The following is a 21564-nucleotide window of genomic DNA, read 5'->3' on the forward strand; positions in this document are numbered from 1 at the left end:
AGGTCTCTGCTGAGGCTCCTGCTCCCTCTCCTTTTTATTTCTTCCAGGTCTGTGGGTGGCACCTCTGGCCAAGGCATTGTGCAAACTGGGTATTTCCTAATCTGTGGTTCCCAGCCATAAGAGGAGGTAATTGCAGCAAACATTCCCAGAAATGAGTGATGAAGTATTGAAAATGTCCATTCCTGCTCCCCTGGCACCTTGCAGGGAGGCCCTGGCTCCTGCTGGTCAGTGACTGCTGGGAAAAGGTTGCTGGGGAAAACCCCTCTCTGGAGCTGCTGTCCATTGTGTCACTCATTTGCCATGTCAGCTCTGTACCCAGGGTTTGAGGCTCCTTAAGCCTGGTGAGCTCAGGACTGGCTGCAGTGCACAGCTCACCCTGCTCTTCCTCACCAGGCATGCCCATGTGAACTCACCCCCCAACACAGATTCTTTTGGGACTCGGATTTCCCATCACCCCCGCCCCCAGACTAACGGGTCTAGGAAGATCTGATGTACACATTAAGCTGTTGTTTTCACAAACTGGTTTGTGTTGGAAGGGAATTATTTATTTAATGAGAAGCCAACATTCACCGAATATCTGGGACATTGGATCTTAATAGTGACAAAAGTTGTATTTACACAAGGATTCTTAGACAACTGCAAGAACAAATTTTCATCATTCCCCTTATGTCATACTTGTTGCTGGCCAAGGAGGCTGGAGTGAATGGATTCAGCCCAGAGTTTCTCATCCATTTCTGTATGGTTTTCAAGGCATTCTCCTAAAATACATGTTTTCATTCCCCAAGTCATCATAGCAAAAGCTGATGAAGCTTATTCATCAGAAAATAAGACTTTTTGTAAACTGGAGACAAAGCAGCTCTTTGCAACATCTCAAAAATAAACAATATTTATTTTTATTTTTCTCAGTCTTTGCTTTCTCTTAAATTTCACATTTGAGCCCTGGTTTCTCTCTGACAGTAAAACTCATTGCTATCCATGCTGTAGAGCATCATATTTGTGCTGCTGGTATTTCCACAGCCCCCTCTTCTCCCTACAGGAGCCCCACCACCCTGCCTGGAAGAAATCCCTGGTGAGAGAGCTGGCTGGCTGCTGCACATTCCTGCCCCAGTGTTTTCTGTCACAGAAATCAACTGCATAACAAGGTGTGTTTTCCCACATAGCTGCCATTTGCTCTGACAGTTTTTTGGCATGCAGGTGCTGCCCAGAGCATTGCTGTTGTTTGGATAACGAGTAAGGTCAGTCTGGGAAGGCTGTGGGGGCCAGGAGAGACAGACATCATCCCTTTTCCACCACCCCCTCCCCATCACCATGGTTCAGGGGGCTCCTGCAGGAGCCCTGCAGATGGACAACATAAAGCCTCCGTGCTGCTGATGGCAGCCCACAGCTTCTTCACAGGTGTAGGTTTATTTTAGCGTCACACAAACAATATTGTTTATTTGTTCACATAATCTTTATTTTTCCTGTACTTAACAATCCCTGTGGCTCATCTCGCAGGGTCAGCTCAGTGCTCAAGCAGGCAGATTTCTTGAGTGACCTCAGCTGAGTGCTGAGGTGTCTCCACGGGGTTTGCACCCTCCAAAGATCAGAGAGTAAAGCGGCTTGGAGCTGGCAATCATCAAAAGGATTAAGTTCTGCAATGCCATGCCTGAGCCCTGGCACTGCAGGAAGTGGGGGCAACCGGCAGGCAGGGAAGAAATCCAAAGCAGGAAACACTGAAGAAGTTAAAAGTCATCAGAGCTGTGGTTTAAAACCATATGTTCAGGGTGTTGTGAAAAATAAGTGCTGGCAAATAATAACAAGAAACAGTTAATGAACAATTTAACTTGCTGCTCAAACTGGGCTTGAGTCAGCCTTGAAAAACAGGCAAAATGTCTGTGACCAGGGACTATCCTGTCAGCCCTCAGCTCCATCCATGCAGAAGCTGACAAAAGCTGAGCATATCAGATACAAGATTTATTGAGGTGATACAGACCAAAGTGAAAGAGAAATCAGAAATATCCCTTTATACAGACTGAACCCCAGCCTTTGGAAGGCACGTTACCTGGGTTTAAGGAACAGTATTGATGTGTCAAAGCAATACCAGTCCAGCCAGAAGCTGTGCTGTCTTCAGTGCCTGCTCTTGTTCCTTGCCAGCTGGATCAGGACATCACTGCTATTGTTGGAAGCTGCCAACAGGATACAAATAGAGGTGGGAACCCCAGGTGCTCCTCACTGATGTGCTGGCACCCTGTCCCACCAACCTTGCCACGGTGACCCTAAGGGACTGCATCTCCATTCCTTTCCAATGTCTGTGGAAATTCCCATGTGAGGATGACACCAGCTGTTCTGGGGGTGCTGCATCCAGGACAATCTGTCCTTCCTGGGTATTGTTACTTGTCTGCCTGTGTGCTTGCAGGAACACTCCCCTGGGGAGTGAAGAAAAGGCCATTTGTCACCCAGTGACAGCCCTGGGCCACCACAGCGATCCCCTGCCTGCAGCAGCTCCCAGGGCAGAAAAGTGGGGGAAGAATGCTCACAGCAAGTAGGATAGGCTGCTTCCCACCCCAGCCCTAAAGGCTACTAAGGACTTAGGGAACACTAAGCTCTAAAGTGGACAGAAAGAGCTGATAGCCCTCCCTGCGGTGTCCTCAGGGCTCTCCTGCCCTTCACTGTGATGTCCTCAGAGATGCCCTGCCCTACCTGTGGTGTTCACAGAGCTCCACTGCCCTCCCTGTGATGTCCTTCATGCTCTTTTTCTGTCCAGATCTATCTGAGATCAGGTGAGCTCCCTGTCCCTGCCTTGCACAGGTCCCCTGTGCATCCCCAGAGAGGACAGAGCTGTCCTACACCATGGGTGCCCCTTGGCAGGAGGCTTGGCCCCTCTGCTATAAAAAGGGGCCGAGTGGGCATGGGGCAGCAGCACAGGCAGAGCCCAGGCACCAGGAACAGCCACCACTGCCATGGGGACCCCAGGCTGCTGCTGCTGCTCGCCCTGGCCCTGTGATACTGCATCCAGGGAAGTGAGGGCAGCCCTGGGGCAGAACCTGGCCGTGCTGAGCTGAGCTGAGCTGAGCTGTGCTGTCCCGGGTGCAGGGTGAGCGGCTGCAGGCCCTAGCTGTGCTGTGCCATGCTGCTGCTCTTGTTGTGCCCTGCAATGCCACCTAGTGCCATCCCACCCCATTCCAGTGCCATTCCATGATGCAGCGTCCATGACCATGGGAATTTCCAGCTCTGGCTGTGCTGTCTCTGTGGGTACTGTTGGCGACTTACCCATGCTATAGGGTAGTGCCCAGCGCACCCAGGTCTGTCCTGCTCTGCATGGGGAGGGAGAGGTGCAGTCCCAGCTGGTGCTCACGCCACTGCTCCCTGGTGCCACAAAAAGGGGCCATGCTGGCCCTGCACATGCAGGACCCATGTCCCACTGCTTTGGGAGGCTGGAGCAGCAGCTGTGACTCAGCAGTGACCAAGGCATTCATCAAAACTCACAGTTCCCAGCATTTGCTCAGAGCACAACAGGAAGGGCAGCAGATATCCCTAATCCCCATGCCTCCCTAACCAGGTTGGTGCAACCTTCAAAGGCTGAGCTAGCACAGAAAGCAGGAAAAGGAAGCAAGGTGCCCAGCCCTGGGCAGAAGGGCACAGGGTTTGGTTAACTGGCTTAGCTGCTCCCAACAGAGGTATTTTCTGGCTCCTTGCCTTACCTTGCCTTGCAGGCAGCAGAAAAGAAAGCAAGGCTCAGGTATTTTGTGCCGGTACATGTGGAGAAGTTGGTAAGGAGGCACATGCCTGCTCCCTTCAGCAAAACTCCACAAGACCCCAACAGCAGAGAGACTTGTCCCCTCCCTGCCTTGCTAGCCCTCCAGCTTAGTCCAAGAAGATAAAGGGGAATTCCAGGAGTTTCCTCTTCCAGTTTGGTCCTGGGCCAAAGAAGACACCGAAGAAGAACGAGAGTAGACAGCTGGACAGATTTATTAAGAACTGAAGTGATTTATCCCCTTTCATGTGCTCCACTGCCTGCCCCCGGCGCCAGCAGGGAGGGGGCCATGGTACCAGACCAGGACCTGCTTCTTGGGCTCAGATTGTCACTGTCCAGGGAGCCGGGTCTCCCCTGGGGATTGTATCTGCCACAGGCCCTGCTGGGGCAGAGCCCGTCAGAATGTGCAGTGTCACCCCAGGACAACTACAGCATCCGTGTGCCTGAGTGCACCACTCCAATATCCTCACACACACATTCACCCACACCCTCTTCTTTCCCGGCAGCACAGCTGCCCACCTCACCCAGCCCAATGCCTGCAGGAGAGAGGTCTCCTGTGCCTCTGGGCAAGGTACCAGCTGCAGTTTGGGATGGCTGGGCAGCCTGCACACACTCAGAGCCCCGAGTGCACAGAGATGGGGACTTTGGGGTTGGTGCTTCTGTGAGCATGCTTGGTCCAGAGCAGGAATCAATTTTCCATGAGGAAAAGGGCAACACTGCTTGCTGGGTCAGTTCTCCCTAAATAGCACCTCAGGAAAACAACAGGAGGAAGTTGAAAAGCCTCATTCCCCAAAAAGCTTTTGAAATATTTTGTTTGGTAGAACTATGTTGAACTACATTCCACCTTCCTCCTGGGGACGCTGACAACTCATCCAGCTAGGGCATCTCCAAAAACAGCTGCTCTCCCACAGTCTCTGGTTAAAGCCCTCCCAGCTCTACAAATTTTGCTTTGGGGACCTGGCCAACCAGACCAACCTCAACAAGTTTTTGGTTACCTGTGCTTGTTCCTTAAGGTAAGGACTATTTGAGAACCACACTTTCTCCTTCACTGCACTGCTCTCTCAGCCTCTGCCCCAGCTACAGGGAGCATCACAATGCCTTCAGAACGTGGGACCCTGGCTAAAGGTGGACAAAGGATTAGCAAGGCTGGAGGTTGTTTTCTTGAAAAGGCAAAAACGATGGTCAAGCCAGTCTGGCAGCATCAGAATTTATCTTGCAGCTGCAAAGTCCATGTTGTGGATAATGTTCTGGTTTTTTGTGTAACTGCTGAGAATTCTGGGGAAAGGAATTACAAGAAAAATTCATCTCCATGTCAAGGAAAAAACAAAAACAGCTTAGTCTGAGTGAGTTCCAAAAGTACTCTACTCCTTTCAGTTTTGCAATTGGATCATGATGCAAAGGGTTGTGACTGAGAGTGGGCAACTTGGAGAGAGAGAAGAGACAGCCTGGGCATGAAGAGGTCAGACTGAGGTACACATGACCCCTGATGGTTTTCTGTGTCGGCTTGAAGGTACCTGAAACTTTTCTCTCAAGGGAAACTTAAAGACATCTGAAAGGTCAGCTGTGCTTGCTGGATATGCACTTCTTTCAGGAGATTATCAGGAAAAAGTAAAAACTTCTCTCTGAGGAAAAAAAAACATCAAAAAACTGGGGTATGAATTAAAAATATTTGCATGAATAGACTGAGCAAGCTATTGTCAAAAGAGAAAAAGAGAACAAAGAAACACAAGGTAAACACAAGGAAGGTAAAAAAAGAAAGCTGCAAACCTGTATACAAAAAGAAACCAAAACCAACCATCCAGCTCCTGAGCATGAAAACAACCTGTCAGCTCAGCAAAAATCAGAGGAGCAGTGGCACAGTGAGGAGTACAATGAGATGAAAATCCCCTGCACAAAGCAGAAAATGAATACAGCATTTGCAACAATTTTGCTATTGCCAGTAAAGAGAGGAAATGTCATTGCAGAAATTGTGGAGTGACCACAGCATCAAATATCAAGAGAGACAAGAGCCATGGGGCTCATCAGCACAGCCTAGGGACATGCCTGACACTTACTGCCAGTCTGGTGACACCAGAACCAGGGGAAGCAGAGGCTGGGATGACACCAGGCAGGACCTTGCCAGGGAAGGCTGGGCAGTCCAAAGCAAAAGCAGCAATCTCTCCTCTCTATGCTCAAACCAAGCATCCCTGCAGACATTTTTCCCCAGTGTGGCTCTGGAGATGAGCCAAGGGGATGCTGTGGGAATCAGTGAAGGGCTGGAGTGCCCTTCTCTCGCAGAACCTTTTGGGCACTGTCTCTTCAGGACTGGATCACAGGCAGATCTTACGCCTCATTTCTGACTTGTTCACTGCTGACTTGTGCACCCACCAAGGCCACGTCAATGAGCTCACAGACAGGAGTAATGCCAGCCAGGCAATGGAGCAAAATACATGGAAAAAGTCCCTGGAATGTCATAGTAACAGAGGAGAGCAAATCACCAGTCCCACCTGCAGTCAGCTCAGAGCTCACCAGAGAGAAAGGACAAGTGCCACCTTCAGCAGCACAGGCCGGGGAAAGGCAGGCCACATTCTGGACTGCACCACATCCACTGTTTCCTCCCCAAAAGGAGCTGCAGGAGGGATTTACTGCAGGAGGGCTGGGCCAGACCCTGCCTGGAGCCCCAGGCACAGCCCCACACTGGGTGTCTTGGTTTGGAAAGACAGGTGCTTCCTAAGGAAGGCAAGAGCCTCCCCTGAAATGGAGAAATGAACTCCCCCCCCCCTCCAAATTGCTACAAATTGTTACATTAAGGGGCTCTCAGGCAACAAAAATTATGGGAGCAGAAAATATGAGTTCTTTATTAGGGGAAAAAATACTTATAAAATAAACAATGCAGAAAACTAAAACAACACTGACAGAGTCATGACAGAATCTGACAACCTGTTGGTCATGGTGTTGGTAGCAGTCCAATTGGAAATGTGGCTGCAGTCCTCCTGGAGTGTCAGGTGTGGTTCTGCTGGAGCAGGGATCCTGTGGAAAAGGCTGTAGTCTTCCTCTGATGATCTAGTGGAAGAAGAGGCAGCTGCTGTTCCTCTGCGATAATCCAGTGGAGATACCATGCAGTTATTCCAGAATCTCCAGATTGTATCTGCACAGCAATTCTTGGCTCCTCCCTCTGGGTGGAGCATCTCACAATGGGATGCTCTAGTTCTTATCAGTCATGCAGTGACATTCAATAGTCTGTTATCAGCAATGTCCCCTCCCGAGGGAGGTGTGAATGTGGTCACTCAAAAAGAGAGATAAAGCAAACTGCCCACTTGACAAAGGTAATCTGCCATACAGATGGTAATGGAAAACAACTTGCATTGCAACCTTCAGCAGGGTGTAAGGCCTTGCGGTTGGCAGCGTTCCTCAGGGCTTGCCTGACAGCCTGACACCAGGAGAGGGGACATGACTTCCCTGAGGGCACCCTCTTTGGGGATGGTGTCAGGAGAGTAGCTGAGGCAACTGTCCTGAGGGAGTATGGAAAGTTTGCATATTTGGAAGGTAACTCACAAGGATGTGAGGCATTCTCCAGCCTCAAGCCCTCCCATTACTGTAGCCATGTGTTTTGAACCTGCCATGGGGATGCTTTTCACACTCCAGTGTGTAGGGAGCAGTGCTATTCTGAGTGTTATAAATGATCAAATCGAGAGTCAAACTTATAAGAAAATTTAGGAAATATTTTTTAATATTTATTAATTTGTCCACGAGACCAAATTTCAGTTGTCAAAAACTGCCACAGCAAAGGTCAGCATTAAGCACGGGATTGGCGCTGGGTGAAGACATGGATCTGACCCCCCAAATGTCAGAGTCTCCCCCGTTCATGAACGGTGCTTCGCAAAGCGAATTCTTATACAGTTTATTCTGCCCGAGGCAGAGATGACCGAATGTTCTTTGTGTCTCTTCACATGCATAACCGAGGCTTTACATGTGCAGAGGTAGACAAAGATCCAGTCCAGGTGTCCAGATGTTGTCAGAGAACTTTGGGGAAGTCAGCATTCACATGCATCAGGGTGGCGCCGTCGATCATCGTGGTAGATGGAATCGTCGAGGCAATAATCACTCTTGAGTGGTCCCAGCGGCCCAGGGAAGGCAGTGATCATCACCCTGGAAGCTTCTATTCTTACATTAAAGAACTCAATGTTATGTCCACGAAGTCTGGGAACTAGATGTATATGAATAAGACATTGCTCCTGGCCAGGTTGGTCTAAAGACATCGTTTGGATCTTACAATATTTTATACATTAATAGCATGAATTATCTCTACTATATACCACAATCCCTCCCCATTTATATCACTAATTTAATTCATGCTTGTAAATTGCTACATTTCTCATTTCCCACCTCTACCCACCACGATTAAGGGTCTTTCACAAACAGAGTACTTTTATACACTATTCTGTACTCTCCTTGTAGAGCACCCTGATATCCTGTATTATTCACATTCACATTTGCCTGTTTTTCAAACGTTGCCAATACCTTGGCAGCATTGCTGACATACTTCCTTTCTCCCAGTCCCGTGATTTTAGGTGTGTTGTCTCTGGAAGATCCCTCTGGATCCACAGGAATTATCACTATCTGCATTCCCTGGACCACGGAGTGGATCAGTCTAATAAAGCATGGAATTAGCTAAGGGAGGAATGGGATTCCAGCTACTGAACAGAGCACAAAAAACATCACTTTGTTCCACCAGGCCCCATCAAACAATTTGTCCCACCACAAGGATTGAAATATAAAGTTCCATTTTTGAACAGGGACATGGGCCACCTTTTTGATCTAGGCCACCAAACCTCTTATGGTTTCCCCATAATCATCAACCTCAATACAGCGTTCTGATTCATTGAACTTTCCACACACTCCCCCTTCTTCGGCCAGCAAATAGTCTAAAGCTATTCAATACAAATGCCCGTACCTGGGTGTGCTGCCGACTCAGTAAATCCAGGGCTTCAGAGGTGTAATTTGACACAATTTCCACCACTGCCTGCAGCCAAATCAGTCTGTTCAGCAGATAAATCGGAGTCCTATATCTGCAGCTTCCATCCTGGGCCCACGTGGCTGGCCCATAATAATCAATTATTCTCGCCACTGGCCACTCTTCCTCCTCCCAGGTTTGTTTACCACTTATCACTGGTATTATCTTTGTCAGGATTCTTCTCTCCCTTCTCAGAGTCTCATATAATGGAGCCCCTAAAAGGTTACTGTTTGTTCGCGGGAGAGTAAAGAACATCAGCTGGATCATGCCTAAGGTGCATGATCCCTTCCACCTTGGGGGTAACTCACTGTTTGCCTTCTTTCCATAGATCCAATAAATTCCATTCATGGCTTTCCATTTGATATTTATTTTCCCTGAGGCTCCCCAGTATTCCCTCATGCCCTCCAAGGATTGCAAAGGGTTGGCTCCTGGATTTTTGACCCACCACAGTCCCATTCTTTTGTTCAATTCACAATTTGTTTCGTTCCTCCGGCTCCAGTACCCAGAAGGGTGTTCTGGCTGCCAGACCTTACTTTTTGTGTCTGAGTTCACCATCAGGGTACATACACAAGGAGTGTATCCCACCGTCTCAGTGTACTCCCTTCCTTCTGGACTGATACAGATAGTTCCAATCACCCTCTGGTCTACCCTCTGGTCCAAAATCCACCCCTCCGGTCTCTGTGCCAATTTTGAGACCCTCTGATTGTCCCATTTCAAAAGCTGCTCTGGAGCCAAACCTTCACCTTTCCAAGGCCATTTTTCTGCAGACTTCAGACCCCCACAAATCCCACAATTTGACAATCCCAATTCAGTTGCAATCTCCTGCATCAAGTCAATGAACAGGTTCCTGTCTGGGGAAGGTAGTTCCCTACCAGCATATTGTTTTTCCAGCATTTCATATTGTTCTCCCAATGTTTTCAATCTTTCCTGTTCAATTCTTTTCTTCCTCATTTCTGACTCCCTTTGCCTCAGTTCCTGAGTTACCTCTCTCATTCTTCCCTCAGGATCCTCATCATTTTAATTTCTCATGAAACAGACAACCCGATAATATTGCAGGCACATCCTGTCATCATTTGCCTGTGCCAAGTCCAATATGAGTGGGTCTCTCTTCAAAGTAAATTTGCTGTCAAATTTAGCATTTCTCATCATCCAATACATTTTCCCATTCCTCATGCATATCCCCAGCCTCATACTGTCGTAGCACAATGGATTCACCTGGTGATATGCAACAAAGATTCATTCTGTCTTTTCCCCAACTCACATGGTCCGGTTACATTGGCTACAAATGGGGATCGACATTGTTTTCACGCTTTGTTTTGTCATTTGTTGCTTGTGCTCATCTGACTGTCCATTCCTTAGCCTTGCCTTGGGATTGATACACCAAATCCCTGTCTCCAATTCACACAATTTCACCCGTGTGCCATTCTTCCAACAGTACCTGCCAGGTTCCCTGACACATTCCTTTGGGGCTTTGGATGCTGAGTGTCCCCCATCCTCTGCAACTGGGACCACCTGAGTGCAATTTCCACACTCAGCTGTGGACCTCTTGTTTCCACCTCTCATCGGGAACTCAGTGTGCTGGCTCTGTGTCCCGCACACGACTAGGCTCAGGCCAATCAGGATTCCCACCAAGCATACTCCTTCGCCTTTGCCTCCACCCCCTGGGGTGCCACCAGGGGCAAGGAAGACCATCTTCACGGCAGGAGGAGTATTCTTTAGGGAACATGCCCTCGGACCTAGCTGCAACCCTCCTTTTAAAGGTGTCCCACTGTGACACTGATTGCATCGGAACTCCACAGTACCCTAATGGATTTCTGGCACTCCACATCCAGAATTTCTGCTTGTGATCTAAGCTTCCCACGCACCCCGTTTTGAAAAATGCAAATCCACTCCTGTGAGTCCAATTCAATGATTCCCAAATTGGTGGCTATGGTTAGGATATGGTCAGTCAGTTCAAGCTCTTCCTCCAAACACTGGGTACACAGCCCCTTTGGTCTCTGTCCCCTTCTACAATGAAGGACAAAAACCGCTTGACAATACTCACACTTAAAGTGTACAAACAGATAGCATACACAATCTGAGAGTGTACAACTTATCCGCTCACCGTTGGTCATTTACAAGGACGTTGGAGTCTGAGCTTCAAGTTGCCTGGGGAAGAAGTAACCCTCCACTCGAGCACTTCCTCCTGATGTTCGACTTTCTTCTCCGTAGATGTGTGTGTTCAGCCTTTCTCTACTGTCTGAATGGCCATCACTGTTGTCACAAGAAAAGGACCTTCCCAGTGAGGAGAGAGAGGCATCTCCTTCAACACTTTCACAAGCACTGTGTCACCTGGTTGGATTTTGTGAATAGTGAATCCCAGAGGAGCACTCTGGGCCATTATCCCCTGTTTTCTGAGTTCCTGTAAATTTCTGTTGATTGCAACCAGATATGGTTGAATCTGACCATCCTCAAACCTGGGGTGTTCCACCAGCATTACATGTCTTTTCTGGCATCCCATATAACATTTCAAATGGCGAGAGCCCCATCTCTGAGTGAGGCGTGGTTCAGATATTAAGCAGTGGTAAAGGCAGGCATTTCAGTCAGTACATCCGTGTTTCTAACATTAATTTAGATAACTCTGCCTTCAAAGTCTGATTCATTCTTTCCACTTGTCCTGAACTCTGGAGATGCCATGGAGTGTGGTATTCCCACTGAATGCCTAGTGCATCAGCCATCTGCTTAATAACGTTCGATGTGAAATGGGTCCTTTGATCTGAGTCTACGCAATTCACCACCCCATATCGGGGTACAATTTCTTCTAGTAATTTTCTGGTCGCTGTCTGAGCCGTTGCCCCTGAGCTGGGAAAGGCCTCCACCCAATGAGTCAATTTGTCCACAATTACAAGTACAAATTTGAACCTCCCCACTTTTGGCAACTCCATGAAATCAACTTGAATTCTTTCAAATGGTCGATACGCAATGGGGCGACTCCCCTGGGCAGCCTGCTTTGCTCTTGATTTGTTTACTTTCTGACAAATCAGGCACCCTTGCCCCTCTTGTTTGGCCAATTCGTAAATTCCCTTGCACCCAAAAAATTTCAGAAATTGTTCCACCAGGGCTTGTGCCCCCCAGTGTGTTCGCTGGTGCAATTTTCCCAAAATTTTTCTGGCAAAACCTCTGGAAACTATTTCTCTCCCATCGGGTAATCTCCACTTACCTTCTTTCCGTTTTCGCCCGATTTTCTCATAACATTCGATCTCCTTTAGGGAAGGTTGAGGGCAATTGTCAGGGACCTCAGCCCTTCGATCTCTGGGGTACTCACCATCATCAACACCACGGTTGTGGCCTCCTGGTCTGCTAAGTTGTTCCCCCTGGTCCGGAACTGAATTCCTGCCTGGTGTCCCTTCGACCACTGCAATTTCCTCCCGCCGCCTTAGAGCTTCTATGATTTGCAAAATTAACTCTCTGTGCATCAGCCCCTTTCCTCTCGTGTTGATCAGTCCCCTTTCCTCCCAAATCTTCCCAAACGTGTGAACAACCTCAAAGGCATACCTTGAATCTCTAAAAATCATTCTCTTTTTCCCTTTCAGCCCTTTCAATGCCCTCAGAACTGCGTACAGTTCGCATGCTTTTGCCGACCAACTCGCGCTCAGGGGCCCCGCTCCAATCACCTTTCCTGTTCTCCCATCCATGACTGCATATTCTGATTTCTTTTTTCCCTCAACTACTCCGCTCGATCCATCCAGAAACCATTTTTCTCCCTCGACCAGTTCCTCCTCCTCTAAATCCTCCCTGATTTTCGTTTGCAATTCAACCACCTTCACGCAATCGTGTATCAATTCCTCTGAAGCTCCCCCGAACAGAAACTGCACAGGGTTCTGCACAGTCGTTGTTCTCAGTTCCAAATCCTGTGAGTGAATCAAAATGGCCTCATACTTTAACAACCTTGCATCCATGAGCCATTTGTCTGTTTTCTGTTGTAGTATGCCCTGCACGTTGTGCAGTGCAAATAGTACCAGAGGTGCGCTGAAGGTTACCTTCTTGGCTTTCTCCACCAGCAATGCCACGGCCACAATCACCTGCAAGCAGGTGGGCCAGTCCCTGCTGACCGGGTCCAAAAGCTGGGATAAGTAACCCACAGGTTTCCTGACCCCTGCCCAGTCCTGTGTCAACACCTCCTGTGCCGTGTGACTGCTCACATCCACAAACAACTGAAAGGGTTTTCTCACATCAGGGACACTCAGCACTGGTGCTGCTGTGAGTGCCTCCTTGACTCCCCTAAATTCTTCCTCATCTGTCTTTGTCCATTTGATCCGCGCTGTGGTGAGTTTCTCATATAGAAATTTCTCCTTTTTGCTGTACCCTTCAATCCACTGCTGGCAATATCCCAACAACCCCAAAAGCTGCCTGACCTCCCTTTTTGTCTGTGGGGGTGACAAGGCAATAATCCCTGCCACCCTCTCTGCATCCAATTTCTTTTTGCCCTTGATTAACCAATGTCCTAAAGTACACATGACATAAGACTCTGTGAATTGCAACTTTGACTTTGAAACTTTCAACCCCTTTTCCCCCAAAAAGTTCTAAAGCTTGCTTGTGTTCGTCCTTACAGCCTCCTCCTTTGGCCCTGCAACCAACAAATCATCTATATATTGTAGCAATTTTGTCTCTTCAGTTAGTACAAAATGACTTAAAACCTGTTCAAGTGCCAGTCCAAATAAATTTGGAGAGTCCACGATGACCTGAGGCAACAAAGTCCACCTGAGCTGCTGCTTTCTGTTTGTCTCCAGATCTTCCCACTGAAACACGAAATAATCGCAGCTGTCCTCAGCTAGACAAAAGGTCCAGAAAGTGTCCTTTAAGTCAATCACACTGCACCAAGTGTCCTCAGGAGGGATATTGTTCAGCAAATTGTAAGGATTTCAAACCTTGGGGAACAAAGTCTTAGCTGTCTGATTCACATCCCTGATGTCCTGCACCAGCCTGAAGCTGCCATCTGTTTTCCTCACCACCAGAGCTGGGGTGTTGTGTCTGGACATGCACGGCTCCAGTGTACCTTTCTTTATTAATTTGTCAATCACTGGCTTCAAACCCCTTCTCCCCTCCATGGAGATGGGGTATTGCTTGACCCGTATCGGGTCTTCCAGTCGCTCAATTTCAATTTGAATCAGCTCTATGTCCAGACTCCCGGCCTCCCCCTGAACATACCACACTCTCAGGTCTACCTTTTCCTCATCTTAGATGGTGAGTTTGTAAATTCTCACCCTGAGCCAGGATTTTTTCTACTGACAACCCAATTTCCAGAGCAACAATCATCTCCTGCCCCAGCAAATTGAAATCAGCATCCCTAACCAACAATATATTTCCTTTGTGCTTTTTACTTTCCATTTCTATTTCCACATCTTTTATGATTGGAACCTCGAAAGTTTCCCTTTTTGCTCCAGTTACCATCATGGAGTCGTTTCTCAGAGAGCACCCCTTTGGTATTTGTTGCACTGTTGTCCATTCCACCCCCGCGTCTACCATAAACCACAACTTTTGCCTTTGGGGTCCCACTTTGAATTTTATCAAGAGCTCCCTTGGTGTTCCAAACCCCAAACTGAAAAGCCCCAGACACCCCTAATCTTCCCGAAACATTGCCTGGTCCTTGTCTTTATTGGGATAAATAATTTGAATGTGTCCCTTCTGTTTGCAATAATAGCACTCAAAATCCCACCTTTGCTTGCTCAAAGCCTTCCCCTGTGATGAACCCTGTTTCTTCGCCGGCGCCTTTTTCACCGCGTCCTTACCTTGCTCCTGCTTTTGTGCTTCCCTTACTGCAGCCACCAAAACCTTGGCTTGGATCTTCTGTTTCTCTTCATCCCATCTCATGTAGACTTTCTGGGCTTCCCAAAGCAGTTCCTGCAACTCCTGTTCTTGCCACCTATCTATCTTCTCTAGCTTTTTCTGAATATCTTCCCAAGCTTTCGCCACAAACTGCATTTTCAACAACACCCTCCCCACCGGAGAGTCAGGATCTGTTCCTGAATACATTCTCAGACCTTTGCACAGTCTCTCCAGCCATTCTGTGGGGGTCTCACCTTTCTCCTGGCACTCTTGGAGTACCATGTTTTGCTCATGTTTTGTCCCTTTGTTACCGCCTCCCAGATACCCTGAATGACCATATTTCTCAGATTTTTAGTTTTCTGCCTTCCCTCCTCCATCTGGGCTTCCCAAGACGGTTTCTGATTTGGCCACCTTTTTTCCGTGGCTCCCCCGTTAGGGTTTCTCTTCTCCCAATCTTTGATCGCGGCTTGCCTGATCATCTCTCTTTCCTCGTTGTTAAACAGCCATCTTAAAATCGCTTGGAGATCCTCATAGGTATATATGCTGGCTCCCAAAAACTCATCCAACCTTTCTGCCACCCCCAAAGGATCATCCATCAATTTTCTCATCTCCTTTCTGAACGCCCTCACGTCACTTTTGTTGATTGGGGTGTGTACGAACCCCATCACCCCCAGAGCCATCAGAACTTCCTGTAAAGTGAAGATGCAGGACGTCTCTTCCTCATCCCCACAGTCCCCCTCCTTGTCCACCGCCTCGTCCAATGGGCCAGGGGAGAGACGTCCCTAGAGACAGTTGGTTACCCGTCTCTCCTCGGCTTTTGGAGAGACCTGGGGCAGCCGCCGCTTGGCCATGTGGGAAAGCGGATGCCGCCGCCTAAGCCTGCTGAACCCTTGCCTCGGGAGGCATCTCGGGCACTGCTTGTGCCTGTGCAGGATCGGGCTGCTGCAGGGACACAAGTTAAGGGGCTGGAAGATTTTCCAACGGCTCCCAATCCTTTCTCGTTTTTGCCGTGTGCCGTAGAATTTGTATCGGGTATAGACCCGTACAAACGTGTCTCCATATTTCAGCATACTCAATTTCCTCAGAATCCCACAGGCAGTGATCGAACACGTGATCATACAAAGACTCGCAAGTCCAAACTTCAAACGTGCCAAAACTGGGTCAAACCACGTATTTTTGATCTCCCTCCCCATTTTTCCATGCAAAAATGGACCATTTTCTCCTTGGACTTCCCCACCCTCCTCAGGCTCTCGTCCCAATGTTCTAACATCCATCCCAGGGAACTATCTCTTGGGATTTCTGGTAAAACTTTCCCTCCCCTTCCCTGGGGAGGTTTTTCCTGGGTTTTTCTCTGGAGTCTGCTCTTTTCCAACCCCATTTTTTCAAGGATTTCTACAATTTTTCTTACCTTCTCTCCATTCATTGGGACATCTGTCACAGGTCCCATTTCTTTGTGCAATGTCGGTCTCTCTGGCTCACAAAAAGCCACCAGTCTGACTCAGTCAAGCAGAGAACTGTTCTACTGACTTTTTAGAGTGATTTTTACCTCTTTCCTCTGTATCAGAATGCAGATGGGCTCCTAGAGTTTTCTAGGCTTGTCTCTTCCCCCTCCTGACCCCAACCATGGCTGATTTTCCCCCTAGACTCCCCCCAAGCCTCGGGTCTCGTGTGTCAGGCAAAACCTTCCGCTTCCGCCTTGACTGACCATGTCCCTCTCGGGATGGTGGAACTGCGATCGTGGGGTCTGCACTCGCCCCGTGACAGAGTCACGTCTCACACACGCGTTCGGTCACGCTTCACTCAACCACACGATACTTTTGGTTCCTTTTCCTGCGTGGATTTCTTCGTGCACGTTGATTTTCCGAGTGAAAAAAAAACCCTTAGGCTTGGAGGCCACTGGATCATTCTGAGTTTGCTGAGAATTCGGCCCATTTTATCCCCCTTGGCTGTGGCTCAGATTTCAGTTCTTGTGAATTTGATTGGTTTTTCAGACTCCAATCCCGCTCGGACCTCTGAAATAAGCGGAGTGCCTTCCAGGCAGGAAGGGGGTCCCAAACCCCAATATCAAATTACATCAGGTTGTCCCCAGATTGTTATAAATTATGAGAGCCAAACTTATAAGAAAATTTAGGAAACATTTATTACTTTGTCTGCGAGATCGAATTTCGGTCGTCAAAAACTACCACAGCCAAGGTCAGCATTGAGCCCAGGATTGGCGCTGGGTAAACACATGGATCTGACCCCCCAAATGTCAGAGTCTCCCCCTGTTCACGAATGCTGCTTTGCGCAGCGAGTTCTTATACAGTTTATTCTGCCCGAGGCAGAGATGACCAAATGTTCTTTGTGTCTCTTCACATGCATAACCGAGGCTTTACATGTGCAGAGGTAGACAAAGATCCAGTCCAGGTGTCCAGATGTTGTCAGGGAACTTTGGGGAAGTCAGCATTCACATGCATCAGGGTGGCGCCGTCGATCATCGTGGTAGATGGAATCGTCGAGGCAATAATCACTCTTGAGTGGTCCTGGTGACCCGGGAAAGCCGGCAATTATCACCCTGGAAGCTTCTATTCTTACATTAATGAACCCAATGTTATCTCAAATGAAGTCTGGGAACTAGATATATATGAATAAGATGCTGCTCTCAGCCAGGAGTCCAAACATACTTTGGACTTACAATATTTTATACATGAACAGGATGAATTATCTCTACCATATACTACACCAGGAAAAGCCCTTGCAGCCCTAAAGGATAGGGAATGGAGTGTTCGCCACCTGCATGGTGCTCTGTGTAGAGAATGAAACCCTCTTGGAATGGGAGCCCCTGCATATACTGGGAAAGATGCCCCTGGCCAGGGGCCTGTGGAGGGAGGAGCTTTGCCCCTTGTCCCCTGCCCATGGCAGACTCCTTTCCCTCACCACCTGCCCTGTCCTGCCAGGCCAGGAATACCGGATGTACAACACCTACGATGTCCATTTCTACACCTCCTTCGCTCTCATCATGCTGTGGCCCAAGCTGCAGATCAGCCTGCAGTATGACATTGGTGAGTGTCCCCAGAGCCCTGCCTTGCTGCCTGCTCAGGCCTTCACCTGGGGAAGAGACAGAGCCTTGGGGACAGCTGCAGCTGCTGCTGCTGCTGCAGAGATGTGTGCCTTGGAGCCAGCATCCCCCTGCAGCCGCTCTGCTGTGCCCAGCACTTGCAGCCCTGGACTGTTGCTGCCCCAGCAGCTCTGTGCCCAGCACTGCGGGTGCCTTCTTGCCATGCTGGGGGTGCCCAGCTGGTTCTGCCTTCCCTGGGGGAGCCCCTGGTCTTCCCAGCTCTGTCCTTGCCCCTTGCAGAGCAGACATGGAGCTGTTTGCAGACGCCCAGTGGGACATGGGACACGGGCCATCACTCCAGGCTGAGCAGGGTCCTGCTGGCCTGCAGCAGCTGGGGTCCCAAGGAGCTCCATGTGATGGGTGGGCTGACAAAGAGGAGCCCAAGCCAGGGAGGGTCACACAATGGCCTTCAGGGATAGTGGCAAGAGAGGCCACTACTGAGGAAAGGGAACAGGGGCACTGATCAGTGAAAGAGAGGAGACAGTGTGTGTTTGCAGAAAAGATTTATTGGGAGAATAAAGATGTGAAGCAGCTGCTGAAGGAGGTGCTGAAGGAGGTGCTGACGCAGGAGAATGGGCAACAACAAGGCACTTCCTGTTCTCTGGGAGCCCCAATGCTACCAGCAATCAATCCATGAGATCTTCCTTGCGCCGGAATATGTTGTAGCCAGCCCTGAGGTGACAAAGACAGAGGAAATGTCAGGGTGGGATATGAGAGTGCCCCAGTGCCCACCCAGCTCTGTACCCTCCCAAAACTTTTACACCTTGTCAGGATGCCCAGGGAAGCTGTGCACAAGCACCCTGTCCCCCCTCACTTTCACACTGGCAGCAGCTCTGCCAAATGCTGAGCACCACAGGCTGGGAGCACCACCCTTCATCCCCACCCTGGGCCATTCAGGATTCCTTCTTTGGCCTTGGGCTTTGGAAATGCCTCTCAAGTGGCAAAGCTTCCCTTGAGCTTGTCACAGACACTTTGCACACCAAGTCCTTCTGTTGCCTTATCAAGGAAACCAATATTCCAAAAGCCTTGGGGAATTACTTACGTGTATCACAGCCCAAGTGGAACAATGTTATCATTACTGAACTGTGAAAAATTCCTGTAGTTACCATCTCACACTACATCCAGGATGAAGACTGACTGATGACTAAGGTCAATCATCCCATGACTTTACCACAGCATTCCTAAGTGAGGATCCTCAGTGCCAGCCTGGATCTAGAATTAAATCTCTGCTGTAATTGTGGTAAACCCTCCCAAATCACCTTATCAATGTTGAATTAGTCAATGGTTAAGTGCAGGCATGACCTGCAGACAGAAACCATAGAGCAGCTCTGAGACTGAGAGCAGAACCAGCTGCAGCTCAGATCCATCAGTAGTTTAGAAAGCAGAGGGCACCTTCCTGAACTTTCTGATTAATTTTAATGGTCTCACTTCTCCTTCTCCATCTCTTGCCTCCATGTAAATCATTCTAGATTGTTTCTAACCTGTTTTTTCCTTCCTTTATTTTACCCCTGCACAAAGCAATCAAGCGAACCTTGCCATGGAGATCTGCTAAGTCCTGTTTTTGCAAACAGATATTAAACCTCCTTTTGCCAACTCCTGTGAGAGTGACTCCTAAGTGACCCAAATCATACGTTTGTGACGGCCCAAATCCCTCAAGAGTGCACAGGGGACGTGTGCAGGGCAGGGACAGAGAGCTCACAAGGTGGCATTCCAGTTGTCTTCAAGATTCTCTGAGTGTAATCTCAGCAACCACATGGTCTTCAAAACCTCCTCTCCATCCTTATCCACAAAGCACTGGCCCGTGAAAACACTGATGGTATCTGTGGGGACAAGACAGGAGATGGAGGGGAGCGTGGCCAAGGTGGCAGGCCAGTTGCTGTCCCAGCACAGGGGACAGTAGATCCCTGCTGTCCCCGGCCTCTGGGCACAGCGGGGTTGGGGAAAGCAGCAGGAGGGCTCACAGGGCTGGGGTGTCACACGGACACGGGCAGGCAGTGCAGGCTCCAGCCCCTGCTGCCCCTCCTGCAGCCTGGCACTGGGAGCTGGCAGCAACCGAGGAGCTCCAGGGACAGGGATGGGGGAGCTGCAGGGAGGGAGAGCAGTGGGCACAGTGCAGGGGAAGGCAGGGAATGAGCAAGGACACTGCAGGGAGGGCAGAGGGGAGGTGTGGGGACACAGCAACGATGCTAAAAAATGTCTACATACTTGTAAAATTCCAGTGGACAGTGAAACCAAAGGTGGGCTGGCTCCAATATGGGAGCTGCTGGGACCCCACCAGAGGTGATTCCTTGATCTCTTCTGTGGAACTTGTCACTTTTGTGAGGTACTTGCCAGTGAAGTCACCATTTTCATTTACTTCATAAATGGTCATGTTGGAGCCCAGGTCATTCTGCCATTGCCCAGTCAGCTTACACTGGAGAGGAAAGAACTCAGCACTTGTGGCACAGCACAGCCTGCAGCCACAGCCCCCTGCCCACCCCACCCTGTGCATCCCAGCCCTGATGGTACCTGCTGGGTAGCCTGGAGGCCGTGAGCCCCCAGGGCCAGGAAGAGCACAAGGAGCAAGGCAGTTGCTTGCACCATCTCTGCAGCAGGCAGGCAGCTGATGGACCTGGGCATGTGCTCCTTGCAGGTCTCTGCTGAGGCTCCTGCTCCCTCTCCTTTTTATTGCTGCCAGATGGGCTGTGGGTGGTGTCTCTGGCCAGGATGTTGTGCCATCTGGGTGTCCCCAAATTTTTCAGCTATCAGAGGGGTTCATGACTGTTGATCTTCCCAGAATGCCTTTGTTCCAAGATAAATGCAGGTGGAGAGCCAGGTGACATGGTCCACTATTGTGGAGCCACAATACCCCTCCAGTGTCACTTTTTATATTTTTTGAAAAATCGCTTTGCCTAGGATTTTTCTCCTGGGAAGTTGAGAAGACTTGGAGTAAAAGAACCCAACAATTATCTCATTTGCTGCTCCTGTGTTTTGTTCCTTTGGAATGTGTTTGGGGTTTGTTTACCAACAGGGGATCATTTCATTGAGTTTCCGATGTGAGCTGTTTTGACTAATTGGTCAGTCAGTGCCAATGTGTGTTGATGCTCTGGAAAGTGTAATGAGTTTTCATTACTATCTCTTTAGCATTCTGTAAATATCCTTTATGTATTCTTTAGTATAGTTAAATGTAGTATTCTTTAATACAATATAGTATCATAAAATAATAAATTAGCCTTCTAAGAACTTGGAGTCAGATTCACCATTCCTTCCTGCCATGAGGGTTGCCACAAATGCTATAAGTAGTGAGCCCATTTGTTGGCTGCAACCTGGACCTGAAGAACCAAGACCCTGAAATCAGGAGGAGTTCACAGCCCAGGCTCAACACACGAGGATCTGCTGAATCCTCTCGGCAAGTATCCAGAGACCCTTTGTGGAGCTGCAGGACAGCCTCTAGGACCCCGTGAATCCTGAGCAGCCTGCTGGCACTGGACTCTGTTCCAAGGTTCTGCTAGCTCTTCTGTGGGAATCCTTAAAATCAGAAGGTTTTGGGAAAGCTGCAAAAGGCAGGCCTCAGAGACAGCAGAACTGTGATTAGAGCTAAGCAGTAGCCATTAGATAGGTCAGCATAAAAATTATGTAAGAAGGAGAAAAGTAGGACAAGTAGAACAATGATCTGTGTATAAACGCTTTTCTAGAATAACTCCCTCCATTGCATAAAAATATATCTAGCAAGATATTAGGAAGTTCTAAGCTTAATAATGGAGCTCTGTGCATTGTGTTTTAAGGCTTACCAGTAGGTACTGTATTTAAAATAAGCATGCAGTGTTTTAACCGAAGGTAGGTGTGCTTATAGCGGTTGGATAGAACTACTGTCAATGTGCTTTTGCTTTGTGTGATCAGTCAAAAAACTTTTAAAGTTGTAACATTAAGTTCTTGGTCTGCCACTTGGGATGTGAG

At 48.8% G+C, this 21564-nt stretch overlaps 1 protein-coding gene across 1 annotated transcript; it reads right to left on the minus strand.

Moving 5' to 3' along the window:
- Positions 1-18254: 18254 nt before the first annotated feature.
- On the minus strand, positions 18255-20226 carry LOC132087084 (avidin-like). Its single transcript, XM_059493112.1, has 4 exons — positions 20137-20226; positions 19834-20041; positions 19328-19448; positions 18255-18300 (listed from the first exon to the last, which is right to left on the minus strand). Exons 1-4 carry the CDS (start codon positions 20209-20211, stop codon positions 18255-18257), a joined length of 450 nt encoding a protein of 149 aa, XP_059349095.1. The 5' UTR covers positions 20212-20226.
- Between the last annotated feature and the right edge of the window lie 1338 nt (positions 20227-21564).

This window comes from Ammospiza nelsoni, chromosome Z, assembly GCF_027579445.1.
Source record: "Ammospiza nelsoni isolate bAmmNel1 chromosome Z, bAmmNel1.pri, whole genome shotgun sequence".
In the NCBI taxonomy this organism is placed as follows: domain Eukaryota; kingdom Metazoa; phylum Chordata; class Aves; order Passeriformes; family Passerellidae; genus Ammospiza; species Ammospiza nelsoni.

What these genes read in the sequence shown, in the direction of transcription:
- LOC132087084 (XM_059493112.1), bottom strand. Translation starts at nt 20,211, where the DNA reads ATGGTGCAAGCAACTGCCTTGCTCCTTGTGCTCTTCCTGGCCCTGGGG. An exon ending in GCCTCCAGGCTACCCAGCAG is followed by an intron (nt 20,042 to 20,136) that starts GTACCATCAGGG and finishes TTTCCTCTCCAG; the next exon opens with TGTAAGCTGACTGGGCAATG. An exon ending in TGTCCACTGGAATTTTACAA is followed by an intron (nt 19,449 to 19,833) that starts GTATGTAGACAT and finishes TTGTCCCCACAG; the next exon opens with ATACCATCAGTGTTTTCACG.